Consider the following 13,917-nt stretch of genomic DNA (forward strand, 5'->3'; position numbering starts at 1 on the left):
GAGAGAGTAAATGAAGTTCTGGAAGGTACTGACAGGGATATGGAGCCATGTGGACTCCAGTGTCACAGCCAGCCACACTAGGTTTCTCAGCTAAGGATCCATGGCGCAAACAGCCCAACTGGTGTGGTCCCACAGATTCTTGACTGGATTTAAATCCGGGAGTTTGGTGGCCAGGGAAATACAGTAAACCCATCCCGGTACTCTTTAAACCGAGCACATACAATGCGAGCTGTGTGATACGTTGTAGTATCCTGCTGGTAGATTCCATTGTGCTGGAAAAAAAAAAACCTGCATGTAGGGGTGGACACGGTTGCCAACAATAGAACCATTATTATGTTGATCCAATGTGCGCTCTACAGCAGTCAGCACAAGTGCATGAACCAGGTGCCTACTGTGAAGGACCGTACACAGCAATGCTCGCTGAACAGTCATACGGGAGACACTATTGGTTAGTGCCCTGGTTTATCTGGGTGGTCAGTTGCTTAACAGTTGCATATCTATTTCCCACATCTCCACAGCCATCATTCACACATCATCTACAGCTCACAGTGCACCACCGTTACCTCGGCATTGGTTTTGGATAGCACCATTTTGCCATTCACAGTATACATTAACCGTGGTGGCATGTGAACAGTTGACAAACTTAACCGTTTTGGAAATGTTTCCACCCTTGGACAGAAAGCCAATGATCGTGCCCTTGAGGATGCCAGGTAAATCATCCCGTTCCTGCACGACAACAACTACTGCAACATTTTCCACATCCCCGAGACACTTAATATACCCTCTACTGCTTATTTTGCCACCTGCTATCTGTGAGTGCTTACTGCACATTGTCACTGAACATAGGCAATGGTCACATTAATGTGGCTGCACAGTGGAATATATTCACCATGGCACAATTTGGATTTCTAAAGGGTTCAAATATTATGAAGGCTATCTACAAGTATAGTGAGAATGTACTTAATTCATTAGACAACAAATTAGAGGATACTGTGTCAAAGACATTTGACAGTGTAAATCACAATTTTTAAAAAAAAGTAGATTACAATATTATGGAGCCACAGGAAATGCTGCAAAATAGTTCAAATTGTGTAGCTCTGACAGAAAACAAAGGATGTCAATAGGAAAGATATGTGCATTTCCAAGAATCATCCAACGGGGAACTAATTAAATACTGAGTTTTACAAGGTTCCATCTCACGGCCCTTACTTTTTATTGTGTTTATCAATGACCTTCCATCAGTAACATTACCAGATGCTAAGTTTGTTTGGTTTTTCAGATGATACAAACATTGCAACAAATAGCGAATCAAATATAGTCTTACAAAGATCAGCTGATGAAATTTTCATGGCCAGTAATAAATGTTTCCTCGCCAATTCTATGTAACTAAACTTTGAAAAACACACTATATGCAGTTTAGAACTTTCCACAGGTCCCCCTTGTATATGTCTAAAATATGACAAGCAGACAGAAGAATTTGACACTTAAATTCTTGGGATTACAGATTGCTGATAAATTCTGCTGAGAGGAGCACGCCAAATAATTGCTAAAGCACCAAACTTAATCTCTACGTGCAATGTGTTGTCAGAAATCGGTGATATGAAAATATAAAAGCTAGTCTACTTTGCTTACTTTTGCCCCATATTTCACACAGTATATTTTTTGCAATAACTCATCATGCCAGCTAAAGTTTACAGAGACCAAAAACTTATAAAACAAATTACTTGTGATGTAAACTCAAGAATGTCCTGCAGAGGCCTCGTTTAAGGATCTGTGGATACCAACTACTGCTCCCCGATGTATTTATTCCATAATGAAATTTATCATTAAAAATAGCATATTTAACAGACTGTAAGATGAGGGTTTTTTCTTATTTTACCAAAATTCATCTTTTGAAAAATGCAGAGTCATCTTACATTCACAGGTTCACCCATTGCTGTTGAGATCAACATTATTATATTGTGTAATGGATTAATACAGGGTTATGTAATTTACAGATGAAGCTTTAACAATTAAGATCACATGCAGACTTATTTTAAAGAATATTGCTACATTATCACATTGTGATGCCACCATTAAAAATTAAATAAATTTTTTAAATATTTTTTAAACTTTGGTTTAGGGTATTGGTATGCTGAAAGATCGATATTAGGTGTTACAGAGAGATGTAAAAGAAGTCAGCAAATGAATGTGTAAAAGTGTTGTGTTTGTATACAAAGATCTTTGACATAAAAGTATTACTTCATACCCAATTGTTGATTAATGATAAGGAAAATTTTATTGTCCTTCAATGAAACAATTGTAATGACTGTAACCCCCTCAGGTCAAAACTTCATGGTTACTATGTTAAACAAATGTACAGGACAAGATGAGGGAAAGTACAAAGGGTTTTATATGACCAGTTTTGGTGACCTTGGCGAGAGGAGAGCCAAGGGAAAATACAGTGGAAAGAAAGGCAGTTGTGTGGGAGCCTTCACAGCGTATCGGGCTGTGATAGGTCCGTTAAGTGAGGCTTATATGCTGGTAAAGTTGTGAAAAAAGTGCAACCAAATATTCGGATGGCAGCAGCTTTTGTGCCCCAAAGTCATCTCCAATATGTATCAATTCGGAAAGCAAAATAATCCGCATAATTTTATGATGGAATGCGGCCAACACTCTGATGAGTAAAGATAGCTGCTCCTTGTGATGTGGCTATCAATAAAGAAGTCCATCATTGGGGATGTGAAGAGCCAACCGGAATTGTCGTACCAACAGTACTATGAGTCCTCCAGCACGCAACTCAAGGCAAGTACTAATTTTGTAGACTTGTTTGTTTGATCTCAGAACATGTGAGGGGTTACAGTCAACTTACTTTGAAACAAAGAATAGAAGATATGCAAACTTATTCTCTGAAAATTTCAGCCCCAAGCCATCACCAGTCATGTTTCCTGGTCATGTTTCTTGTGTAATGATGGTTTGAAAGTTAAACGGTTTGTTTGTTTAACAATTGAGTGAAAGGTACAATAAGTAAATTTATTATTATTATGAACTGCTTCATAGCAGAGAGAGGGAGACATTCAATTTAAGAAATTGCTTTGGTTTATAACACCATCTTTAAATGTGGTCACTTTGTTCAGAGAAATAAACCACATTCCACTGAATAACATTAATTTTGCTACAAATTTAAATTTGCCTTGCTAGCTAATTCATGATTTACCTAACGAGTTTTTCAAAAGTAAAGATGGCTGCCACTTGGCCAGTCCCAGTTGGCTTACATGTTGTTTCAAAGTAAATTCACATTACAGCCACTGAAAGGCACTGTCACAACTAAAAGCAATTAAAAGAAAAACATTTAAAGATTTCAAAATTGCTCCTTCAGAACTGGCAACCAAAAATAAAATTTTGGGAATAGTTTTTCTTACAGTGGGCCTAACTAAGGTAAGGTTTCGAGTCTACTGTGGTGTGCTACTGCGGTATGGGTGAATCCTGATAGCACGTAGGTCAGAAATTGTACAATCCTGTGTGCCCCACCGAATCTGTGCATCAAGCCCCTTCATCCACATTGTGCTTTGGGTAGAAGCACACATTAAATGATCGCCTTGCAGTGTAAAGCCCATTGGGTTACACCGATTATACGTTTTGTTTAACTCGGAAAGTTTATTAACAATATTTGCAGTAACATTTTTCAGTGTGAAGTTTACTTTAGTGGGGGTGAGTGAATGGCTGTATTGTGTCTTGAGAAAAGCAGCGGAACGCGGCCGCGGAGACATCATTAAGATTTTTTATGCCAGTGTTCACTAGGCACCAGAGGAGAGGTGGCCGCTGCCCGCTTCCAAAGGGCATTCACTTTAGGCTGAACGGCTAGTGCGGGACTTTCACTCAGCAGCAAACAGCTAACGTTATTATGTGTGCTGAAAATGTATTTATTTAAACAAAATTAGTAGAAAGAAAGACGTAAGGAAAAACGTACATAGTTAACATTTCCCTCCCCCCCTCCCCCTCAACTATGTTTCGTAAAGACAGTACGATTCTGCACGATTTCGTACGAGAATTATTTAATACTACAAATTTGTCAGCAGGTTTGGTCACAACATCCCATCTGCTATGTGCAGCTGACGTGTGGTCAACCTGTGAGCATTAGACACACCAATGTGAATAGTGGTGAATACAACCAAGACTTTAGCCCAGGAGACAAATTAATGCTACCAAAAATACATTTGCACAGAATACTTGAAACAAATGGTGCATGAGCTTCAACAATGGCACTAAAGCTGTCATTGCTCTACAGCACCGTTGATTTTGAAGACTGGCTAATGTGTTAATCTGAAGTTGTACAATTTCTGCCAAATCAGCTGTAGGGAGCAGGGAAGTAAACATATTGTTGTCTATCAGTTCACTCATATTGTAAGTGGTGTAAGAACTGTAAACTGTAGCAGTCAATAATGGATGCAAATTACAGCCCAACCAGTGGTAATAATAATAATAATAATAATAATAATAATAATAATAATAATAATAATAATTATCATTATTATTATTATTATTATTATTATAATTATAAATTTCAATACCACAGTAGGCAGACAAGAAAAGAAGATAAAAATTGAGGTAAACCATGTATTTTATATCTCCTTGGATTATTAAAATGTTGAAAGTAAATAAATGGCACCAGTTTAGAATATGTTTAATTTTATCTTTTTACAGAAACTTAATACAAACAAAAACCAGTTTGTAATTTTGATTAGTCAGAATACATTAAAAATAAAATCTAATGAACCAAAAAAAAGAGGTATCATTGTATATTCTGGTAAATACGGTACATCTCTTTAAAACCAACAGCTTAGTTCATAGAATGAAATCAGAATAATCTTCACCAAGATTTAAAGTCACTTACTTTGGTCCAGAAAGGTGTCAATTATTCAGGAACACACATTGTCAATAATTTGCCATCAAATAAAGTTTAACTATTAATAAATTTCAGTTGAAGAGGATCCTAACGGATTTATTGGTGACAAACTCCTGCTACTCCACTGCTGAATTTCTTAGTAGAACAAACTGATGCATATATGTTATTAGGGTGAGATTGTGTGTATTAGGGTGAGATTGGCAAAATAGGACATACTATGTTAAATTATCAAAATTTGTGAACCATTATCTTGGAAAGTTTTTAAGACACCCGCTTCCAATTTTCCATAATTAAGGAATGTACTTTGGTGGATATGCTGATCTAGAATTATTGAAAAAATAGAATTATTAGGTGTGTTATGTTTTCTCCGCCTCTTAATTTTTCTGGCAGAATTTTGTAAATGAAAGAACATAAGAACTAAACAACATAGAACCTTTTATTTTTCTAGTTCCATGTATGTTGAATCTTATTCTTGGAATGCTGTGAAAATTTCATGTTTCTCCCTTTAGTACTTCTTGACATAGCAGGCTACTTATTACACAAACAGTTTTGAGATATTGAGGTTCAAAGTTTCTTTTAATCATAAACTTTTATACAGATTTAAAGTTGTGGCTCTTTCAGGCACCAGAATTGTCCTGGCCCATTATCTGTGTCCTTGTAAGTGTCACAACTGCTCAATGGTTTTCTTTCTTTTATCATTTGCTGAGCAGCAAATTTTGCTTGGCCTACATGAAGCACAAACAGTTCTCACAGAGCTCTTGCTGTGTTTTGCCCTAATCGCACACCTACCTTTTCCAGGACCTTCAGTCTTTTGTAGTTTCCACTTTTAAAAGTTACTACATCAGCAGACACTGCTAACTATAGAGTCATGAGGCCAACAGAAACATTTTTAGGCACATGGCACCACACAACATTATTGAAGAATTCATTCAGATTCTGGGTCTTATGTAAACATTTCTATAGTAGCTCTGCATTTAGCAAATCTTTGAGTATATGTTTGATAGCATCACTGCTGCCAAAGATTACCAGAAAATTCAGCTTGTCTACACTACACTAGAGGGTGTGGTCGCTTCAGACACATTAATCTGGTTATTTACACTTCCTTCACTGTCTGCATACTTTTTTTTCGAAAACTTAAGACACAAATTCATATGTGACGTATCTGTCAACCCCATACTTGACTTTGTTAAACATACTTTTACAGTCAGTCATTTTACTTATGTATAAAAGAACAATATATGCAATTATATTACAGAAATTGCTGGCTAGCAAACTATTTTTGTACAAACTAATACCAGAAACAAAGGCCTGATTTGTTTATTTGTAATGGCAACCTCTGAGATGTAGCAGTGGTAACAAAACAGGCAATTCAGAGCCTTCTAGACTGTTGGGTTCCCAAGATATGACTCTTCAACTCTGGCACTGTATACGAGATGCTGAAAATTATCTATAGTGTGTCACATTTAAACTATTATTTGAAGGACTTAAAAGTTGTCTCTTTTTAGATTCCGATATACCAAACTGTTCAGCATAGACTAAAGTACATATGGAATAAGAAACAGAAAATGTCCAATTTTATACAATCTGACATACAATTTTCCCTTAACAATATCAAACAACACAAGCATTATGTATGGCCTCACTTCTATCCAATTCAGAGCAGTAATGTAGTTAATATAACTAAGTATTGTTAAGTAATTTTGTAGTGCAACTACAACAGCCTAAGAATTATCATATGCACCTCAATCTGTTGGACATTTACAGGTTTTGTGACAAGTTTGTTACTACCTTTTAAATGAAAACACTTAAAAGATTTTTTGACTTATTCCATATCCACCAGGAAAATTTCATTTGGGACCTGTGGGAGGTACATTAGCATATCCTTTTTTTCTTTGCAAATGTTTTTTGTGTGTTCTCATTTTCTGACATACTCTACATCCTGTATGATCTCCTCACTATGGATCTTTTGGAACAGAGTGTCCACCAAATCTAACTGCATCAAGCTCTCATTTTACAATTGTTAAGTTGAAATCTCCACAATTATGATAGCATGGTCAAGAAGTTTACTCATGCTATACCTGAAGTATTCTGCCACTGCAGCTAGTGAGGAAAGTGGTGTTTCTGATCCTTCCCTTCACTCAGAATCTACGACTTTCTAGTTAGATATGTCACCGCTGGCATCCACTATATCCTTTCGACATAAATGCCAATCGAAATTTAAGATTTCACTTTATTTGTACTGTTACTTTACATCCATGTTTTCTAGTAATGAAACTATTAGATTGCTCATTACCTCATAAAGTACCCCTGTTCTTAGTTGTCCAACGGGTTTCTGGCCATCTGCAGGTACTGTTGTTTCTTCATATCCATTTTCTTGCTGTGTTCCTTAGCCACTTCACCTTGCTTCCTCCAATCTTACACGAGAGCTACACCTTCTCATGTTTACCAACTTAATCCAAATTTATGGTATAAGCCAGGCCAGAAATGAAGTACATAAATGTGTGTTAATTTGGTAAATTTATTATGTTGGATTAACGATAAGCGAAGTTAACTTTGTGACTAATGTTGCGGTACACAGATATGTTACAGAACCGCATCACCTCTAGCCTATGGGATAAATATCTGCTGGAATATACGACGTTAATGCAGGATGGCAGCAGACCGTATTATTCGTTTCGGACCTCTTGATAAGTACGAAAGTGTGATTACGCATGTCAATCACATCTCGATTACAGGCAGCATGGGGTTCACGATTGAGCCTCAAGACGTGAGCTAGCAGCGCATGTCGGGTGTTTCAAGCATCAACTTCATGTCTTAATATCTCGGGATATAATGGGAATATTGCGATGCAATCAATGCCATTGTGTATGTGCTTTGTCATGCTATGGATTGCTGCAGAAAAAATATAGGAGGTCCATTTAAAAAAACATAAGTTTGTGTTAAAAAACACATATGCTTTCGTTTTAGAATGTTTCCAAATATGTACATTCATGGGCCCCAGCCCTACATTGGTACCAGTGAAAGTTGTTTTCTAATAGCTGTTATTGTTTCAGAGATATTTTGGGCGGACCAGATAGCTGGTGCACCCTGTATTAGAGGGAAACATTCCACATGGGAAGGGAGAGGGTAAGGATTCATTCCAATCCCAGGAGTGGAAAGACTTACCTTAGGGGGAAAAAAAGGACATGTATATACTCGCGCGCGCGCCCACACACACACACACACACACACACACACACACACACACACACACACACAGAGAGAGAGAGAGAGAGAGAGAGAGAGAGAGAGAGAGAGAGAGAGAGAGATCCATCCGCACATACACAGACAAGCAGACATTTTGTTTTTAGATATATATACAGGGTGTTACAAAAAGGAACGGCCAAACTTTCAGGAAACATTCCTCACACACAAAGAAATAAAATATGTTATGTGGACATGCGTCCAGAAATGCTTACTTTCCATGTTAGAGCTCATTTTATTACTTCTCTTCAAATCACATTAATCATGGAATGGAAACACACAGCAACAGAACGTAGCAGTGTGACTTCAAACACTTTGTTACAGGAAATGTTCAAAATGTCCTTGGTTAGCAAGGATACATGCATCCACCCTCCGTCGCATGCAATCCCTGATGCGCTGATGCAGCCCTGGAGAATGGCGTATTGTATCACAGCCGCCCACAATACGAGTATGAAGAGTCTCTACATTTGGTACTGGGGTTGCGTAGACAAGAGCTTTCAAATGCCCCCATAAATGAAAGTCAAGAGGGTTGAGGTCAGGAGAGCGTGGAGGCCATGGAATTGGTCCGCCTCTACCAATCCATCGGTCACCGAATCTGTTGTTGAGAAGCGTACGAACACTTCGACTGAAATGTGCAGGAGCTCCATCGTGCATGAACCACATGTTGTGTCGTACTTGTGAAGGCACATGTTCTAGCAGCACAGGTAGAGTATCCCATATGAAATCATGGTAACGTGCTCCATTGAGCGTAGGTGGATGAAACTAAAATGAGCTCTAACATGGAAATTGTTTCCAGACACATGTCCACATAACATATTTTCTTTATTTGTGTGTGAGGAATGTTTCCTGAAAGTTTGGCCGTACCTTTTTGTAACACCCTGTATATAGATACACACATTGTTCTTAGGAGGTCGTGGTTTGTCCCTGTAAGCGTATAATTGGCCATGTCTTAAAGAGTCGCACTTACTAACAAAGTATGGCTGAAGTAGTTGTGATTCACTGCAGTGTTTTCTTTGTGAATAGCCACTATTTACTGTTGTTATTTTTCTTTCTCTCAATATTCCTGTTATTCATTTTAATGCTCTTTTGAAACTTCCCCCTCCTCTTCAAATTGTTACTGACAATAGCTGCTCCTCTCCTGCTGCTTTCTAATTTTCTGCCCAGTTTATTGTCTTATTCCCCTCGCTTTCCTTACTTCGATCTGTGTTGTTGTTATTGTCAACATCATCATCATCATCATCATCATCATCATCATCATCATCATCATCATCATTTGTAACATCAACAAGCCAAATTACCCTAATTGTTTGATGTGTAACAGTTAATCTGAAAAGTTGCATATGTAAGTGATAGTTCCATAGCCACTCTAGATGAATTGAACAAAGGAATTTAGCAATCAACTAAGGCAATAAACCATTATAGTTGATTGAAACCTTTCTTGAATATGTTTACTTGTATTATTCCCCTGAGCAAGATCTTTATCGAACATGACTAAAGCTGGAGAACATTAAAATGAGAGTAGCTTGCTTGATTTGTTACAAGTGTGTTTAGCTAAAGCAAATTTTTACACACATGCTCCACAAACTCTAGTGGGAGACACTAAAACATGGAGGTTGCGTTCTCAGACTCTAAGAACTCACATATTAAGAGGACCCAAGGAATACATTACTATCAACCTCATATGCATCATGCAATGACAATGAGGGTAATATCACAGAAGATCGGGCCCATATGTTAGACTACAGCATCAAGCAATTTTTCTTTCCAAGGGACATGTGTGTGTGTTAAATATGAGGGCGACTAATGATACTGATACTCTCAAGCCATAAGTTTCCTCCAAAAATTTTACAGTTTAAAAGTTGCTCAAAGTATTCTTTCTACCATTCTACAATTCTGGTCCAGCAAGTAATTAGATTCCATACTTCTAAATTTCTGGAAAGCATTCAACACGGTGCCCCATTGCAGGCTGTTAACGAAGCTACAAGCATACGGAATAAGTTTACAGGTACGCGAGGAGCATGAAGACTTCTTAAATAATATAACCCAGTATGTTGTCTTTGATGGTGAGTGTTCATCAGAGAGAAGGGTATCGTCAGGAGTGGCCCATGGAAGTGTGATAGAACTGCAGTTGTCTCTATATGCCTACATGATTTGGCAGACAAGGTGGACAGCAATCTGCAGTTGTTTGCTAATGATGCCGTGCCATACAGTAAGGTGTCGAAGTTGAGTGACTGTAGGAAGATACAAGACAAAATTTCCCATTGGTGTGATGAATTATAGCTAGCCTTAAATGTAGAAAAATGTAAGTTAATGCATATGGGTATAAAGATCAAACATGTAATGTTCACATACAGTATTACTAGTCTCCTGCTTGACACAGTCAAATCATTTAAATATCTGGGCGTAACACTGCAAAGCGATATGAGGTGAAACAAGCATGTGAGAACTGTGGTAGGGAAGGTGAATGGTCAACTTTGGTTTATTGGGAGAATTTTAGGAAAGAGTGGTCCACCTGTAAAGGAGACCACAGACCTATTTTTGTGTATGGTTAAAGTGTTTGGGATCTGTACCAGGTCAGATTGATGGAAGATATCAAAGCAATTCTGAGGCATGTTGCCAATTTGTTACTGGTAGGTTTGGACAACACGTAAGTGTTGAGGAGATGCTTCGAGAACTCAAATGGGAATCCCTGGAGGGAAGGTGACGTTCTTTTCAAGAAACACCATTGAGAAAATTTAGAGAACAGACATTTGAAGCTGACTAGCAAACGGATCTACTGCCACCAACATACACTGTGCATAAGGATAGCAAAGATAATATATGAGAAATTATGGCTCATACGGAGGCATACAGACAGTTGTTTTTCCCTAGCTGTATTTGCAAGTGGAACAGGAAAGGAGGTGACAAATAGTGGTACAGGGTACCCTTCGCCATGCACTGTATAGTGGTTTGTGAAGTATCGATGTAGATGTAGATGTAAATGTAGATCATTAACAAGTATCACAGAAGAGTAGTATCTGTTTCCAATTCCCTTATCTCCCACACACATGATCACTATTTCCTTCAAAGGTTTATTCTGCTATCATACAAAAGAAATAATCAGGTAATAAAGAACAACAGAAATCCAGAAGATGGAAGCCAGGCATAAGACATTCAAGCTGGAAGAGAGAGACCCCACAAGAAAATTCACTGACTTATATAGAGGATCTGGATTTTGTAGGGGATCCCACAAGACTGGAAAACAATGGTCATCTGCCTAAACACAAGAAAGGTGACAAATTGGACTGCACGAACTACAGATAAATTGCCTTCCTGAGTGTTTATTATACGATCTTGTCAAACCATATAGTGGATAGAATCCAGCTGTTTGCAGAAGAAGTGATCAGTGAATATAAGGGGTTTTTCAGAAAGGGCTTTTTGACTGTCGACGACATCTGTAAGCTATGAAGCTATGACAACTCCCTAAAAATAAGTGGGAATATTGCAAAGATCTGCACGTGCTCGTCACAGGTTTTAAGATGGCATACGATTTCATCTACTGGGAGAGCCTGATGGATTGCATAACTAAGTTTGGAATACCTAAAAAACTTTTACCCATAGTTTGTCTCTGATTCAAAAGGCAAAGTGAAGCTTTCGAACCTAGTCATGAAGAGATTTGACGTAAACGCAGGGTTGAGACAAGGAGATCGCGTGTCCCCGACATTGTTCAACCTGGTGCTTGAAAAGATAATGAGGGAAGATTTCTTTAATAACGTACAAGGGATTAAGGGATAGGGTTAGAAAATCGCACATCTTGCATTTGTTGACAATTTGGCCCTGATGTGCAGATCTATGGAAGAACTGATGCAGATGAGTGATAGCGTGGAGGCGGTAGGGAACAGATTCAGTATCCTTGTGAACGAATCGAAGTCCAAGCAGCATCTGGTAGTCTGAACGTGACCATAGAAAAGGATTCATAATTTTCAATATCTGGGGGGGTTAATCTTTACAGGAGCTGCATCATGTGAGGCATAAACCAAAGTGAGGATTGAAGCCACAAACCGATCATACATCAGTCTGGGTCAGCTTTTTTAAATTGTGCAGTCTCTCAAGGAATTTCAAACTCCAGTTGAACAAAACAATGATCAACCCGAAGGGCTGTATGGTTGTGAAACTTGCAGTGTCTGGAAAAAGATTTTAATCTTTTCATTTCTGAGCAAAAAGTGTTAAGGAAGATCAATAGTCCAATACAAGATACAATTACTGGAGAAAGGAACTGGCATAATTGTGAGCTGCATGAAATTTACAATAGACCAAACACTGTAGGCTTGATAAGAAGCAAGCGGGTTGTATGGGTAGGACATGACACTCTGATGGACAAACACTTGTGGCCTTTGAAATCCCTGTTGAAGAAGACCGCTAGGAAAACCAAAGAAAAGGTGAAGAGATAAAGTCCATGAGGACTTGTCGCATATCATCATAGAAGGTACTTGCCAACATAAGGCACTAAACAGTACCCGGTGGAAAAGGAACCCTGTAGATGTACTCTGGGACTGACACTGTAAAGTAAGAGCCTACCGAATTAAAAGGGTCTTGTACCATCTTTATCTCCTTTCTCATTGTTTTTGCAGAGTGATGACAGTTTTATCATGGACCTGTCCATGACCAACAGCTTTAAATCTGCCGAGAGACAGATTTCTTCACAATAAATCTCAAAGTATGCTTGTACTGTTACCACATCAATACCAAAATTTCACACCAGCCTCTATAAAATTTAAAATATCAAAAGCACATCATCATGTTGCTTTGAGCAAAATAGCCACTCGAAGAAAACATAGAAGTTTCAGTCATATAAAAGGCTTTAAATCTCAGTGCATCAAACAGTCATTCATCCTAAATTTCACAAATATGTGACAACTGCATAACATAAATGACAACAATATACAGTAAAGCAAAAAAAAATGTGTAAGAATGAAAAATCTAGAAAAGTAGCAACTGGAGTACAATTAAGCACTTAATTAAAAATGTAACTGAATGAACAGCTGGCAGTAAAGAACGTTAGGCATTTGTTCCTTTCCTATATATCCATCAAAACAGATAAATCCATAGAATTCAGAATCCACACTTACCACTCCTAGGGTGCAAAATGTGAGGAAGAAGGCATTCCTGTGCTGCTGAATCCAATAACACAAGACGGGCCAACAATAAACCACTAAGCTGTTTTGCGACAAGAGTTTCTGGAAATGTCAGTAGTTGGTCTACAAGACAACTGAAAAACAAAACATTAGAAAACAGTGAATTATTTAAATAATTTTTATTACACAACTATCAAAACACACACACACACACACACAAGTGCATGGAAAGGGATGGGATAATCATAAATTTGGAGTAAAAAGAAGGAAATTAGTGAGAGGTGGATGGAAGCTGGCTAGTGTGACTGGAGGCTGGGGTAGGGAGGGGGGAGGGGTGAGGGTTTTGGGAAGCTTTAGAGGGGTAGAGAGAAATTGTTAAGTGGAAAACGACTTATTTAACATTAGAGTATATATTTTTTCCGGTGCTGTATTTGCATTTGAATTGCTCGTAATACCCGCATCTCTCGCAAAAATGACTAATTCTGCTCGTTATATTACTTTATGTGGAAGGTCTTTCTTGTATGAAGAACTAGGTACATGTGAAAAATTCATGTTCTCAAAATGGAAAAAACTGATTAGCCATTGCACCCTGAACAAATCTGCATGTGCATAAGGCAACAGGGTTATCCCTTTCTCTTTTTTGTTTACTTTTATACACCCAATCCGAAAACACTC

At 38.0% G+C, this 13,917-nt stretch overlaps 1 protein-coding gene across 3 annotated transcripts in view; it reads right to left on the reverse strand.

Moving 5' to 3' along the window:
• Positions 1 to 13,917, reverse strand: part of LOC126298098 (protein-associating with the carboxyl-terminal domain of ezrin) — a 106,458-nt gene that overhangs the window by 44,459 nt on the left and 48,082 nt on the right. For all 3 annotated transcript variants that reach the window (XM_049989417.1, XM_049989419.1, XM_049989418.1), the window contains exon 7: positions 13,237 to 13,376. In XM_049989417.1, coding sequence (XP_049845374.1) covers positions 13,237 to 13,376 — 140 coding nt within the window. The remainder of the gene's footprint in view (positions 1 to 13,236; positions 13,377 to 13,917) is intronic.

This window comes from Schistocerca gregaria, chromosome X, assembly GCF_023897955.1.
Source record: "Schistocerca gregaria isolate iqSchGreg1 chromosome X, iqSchGreg1.2, whole genome shotgun sequence".
Taxonomy (NCBI): Eukaryota; Metazoa; Arthropoda; class Insecta; order Orthoptera; family Acrididae; genus Schistocerca; species Schistocerca gregaria.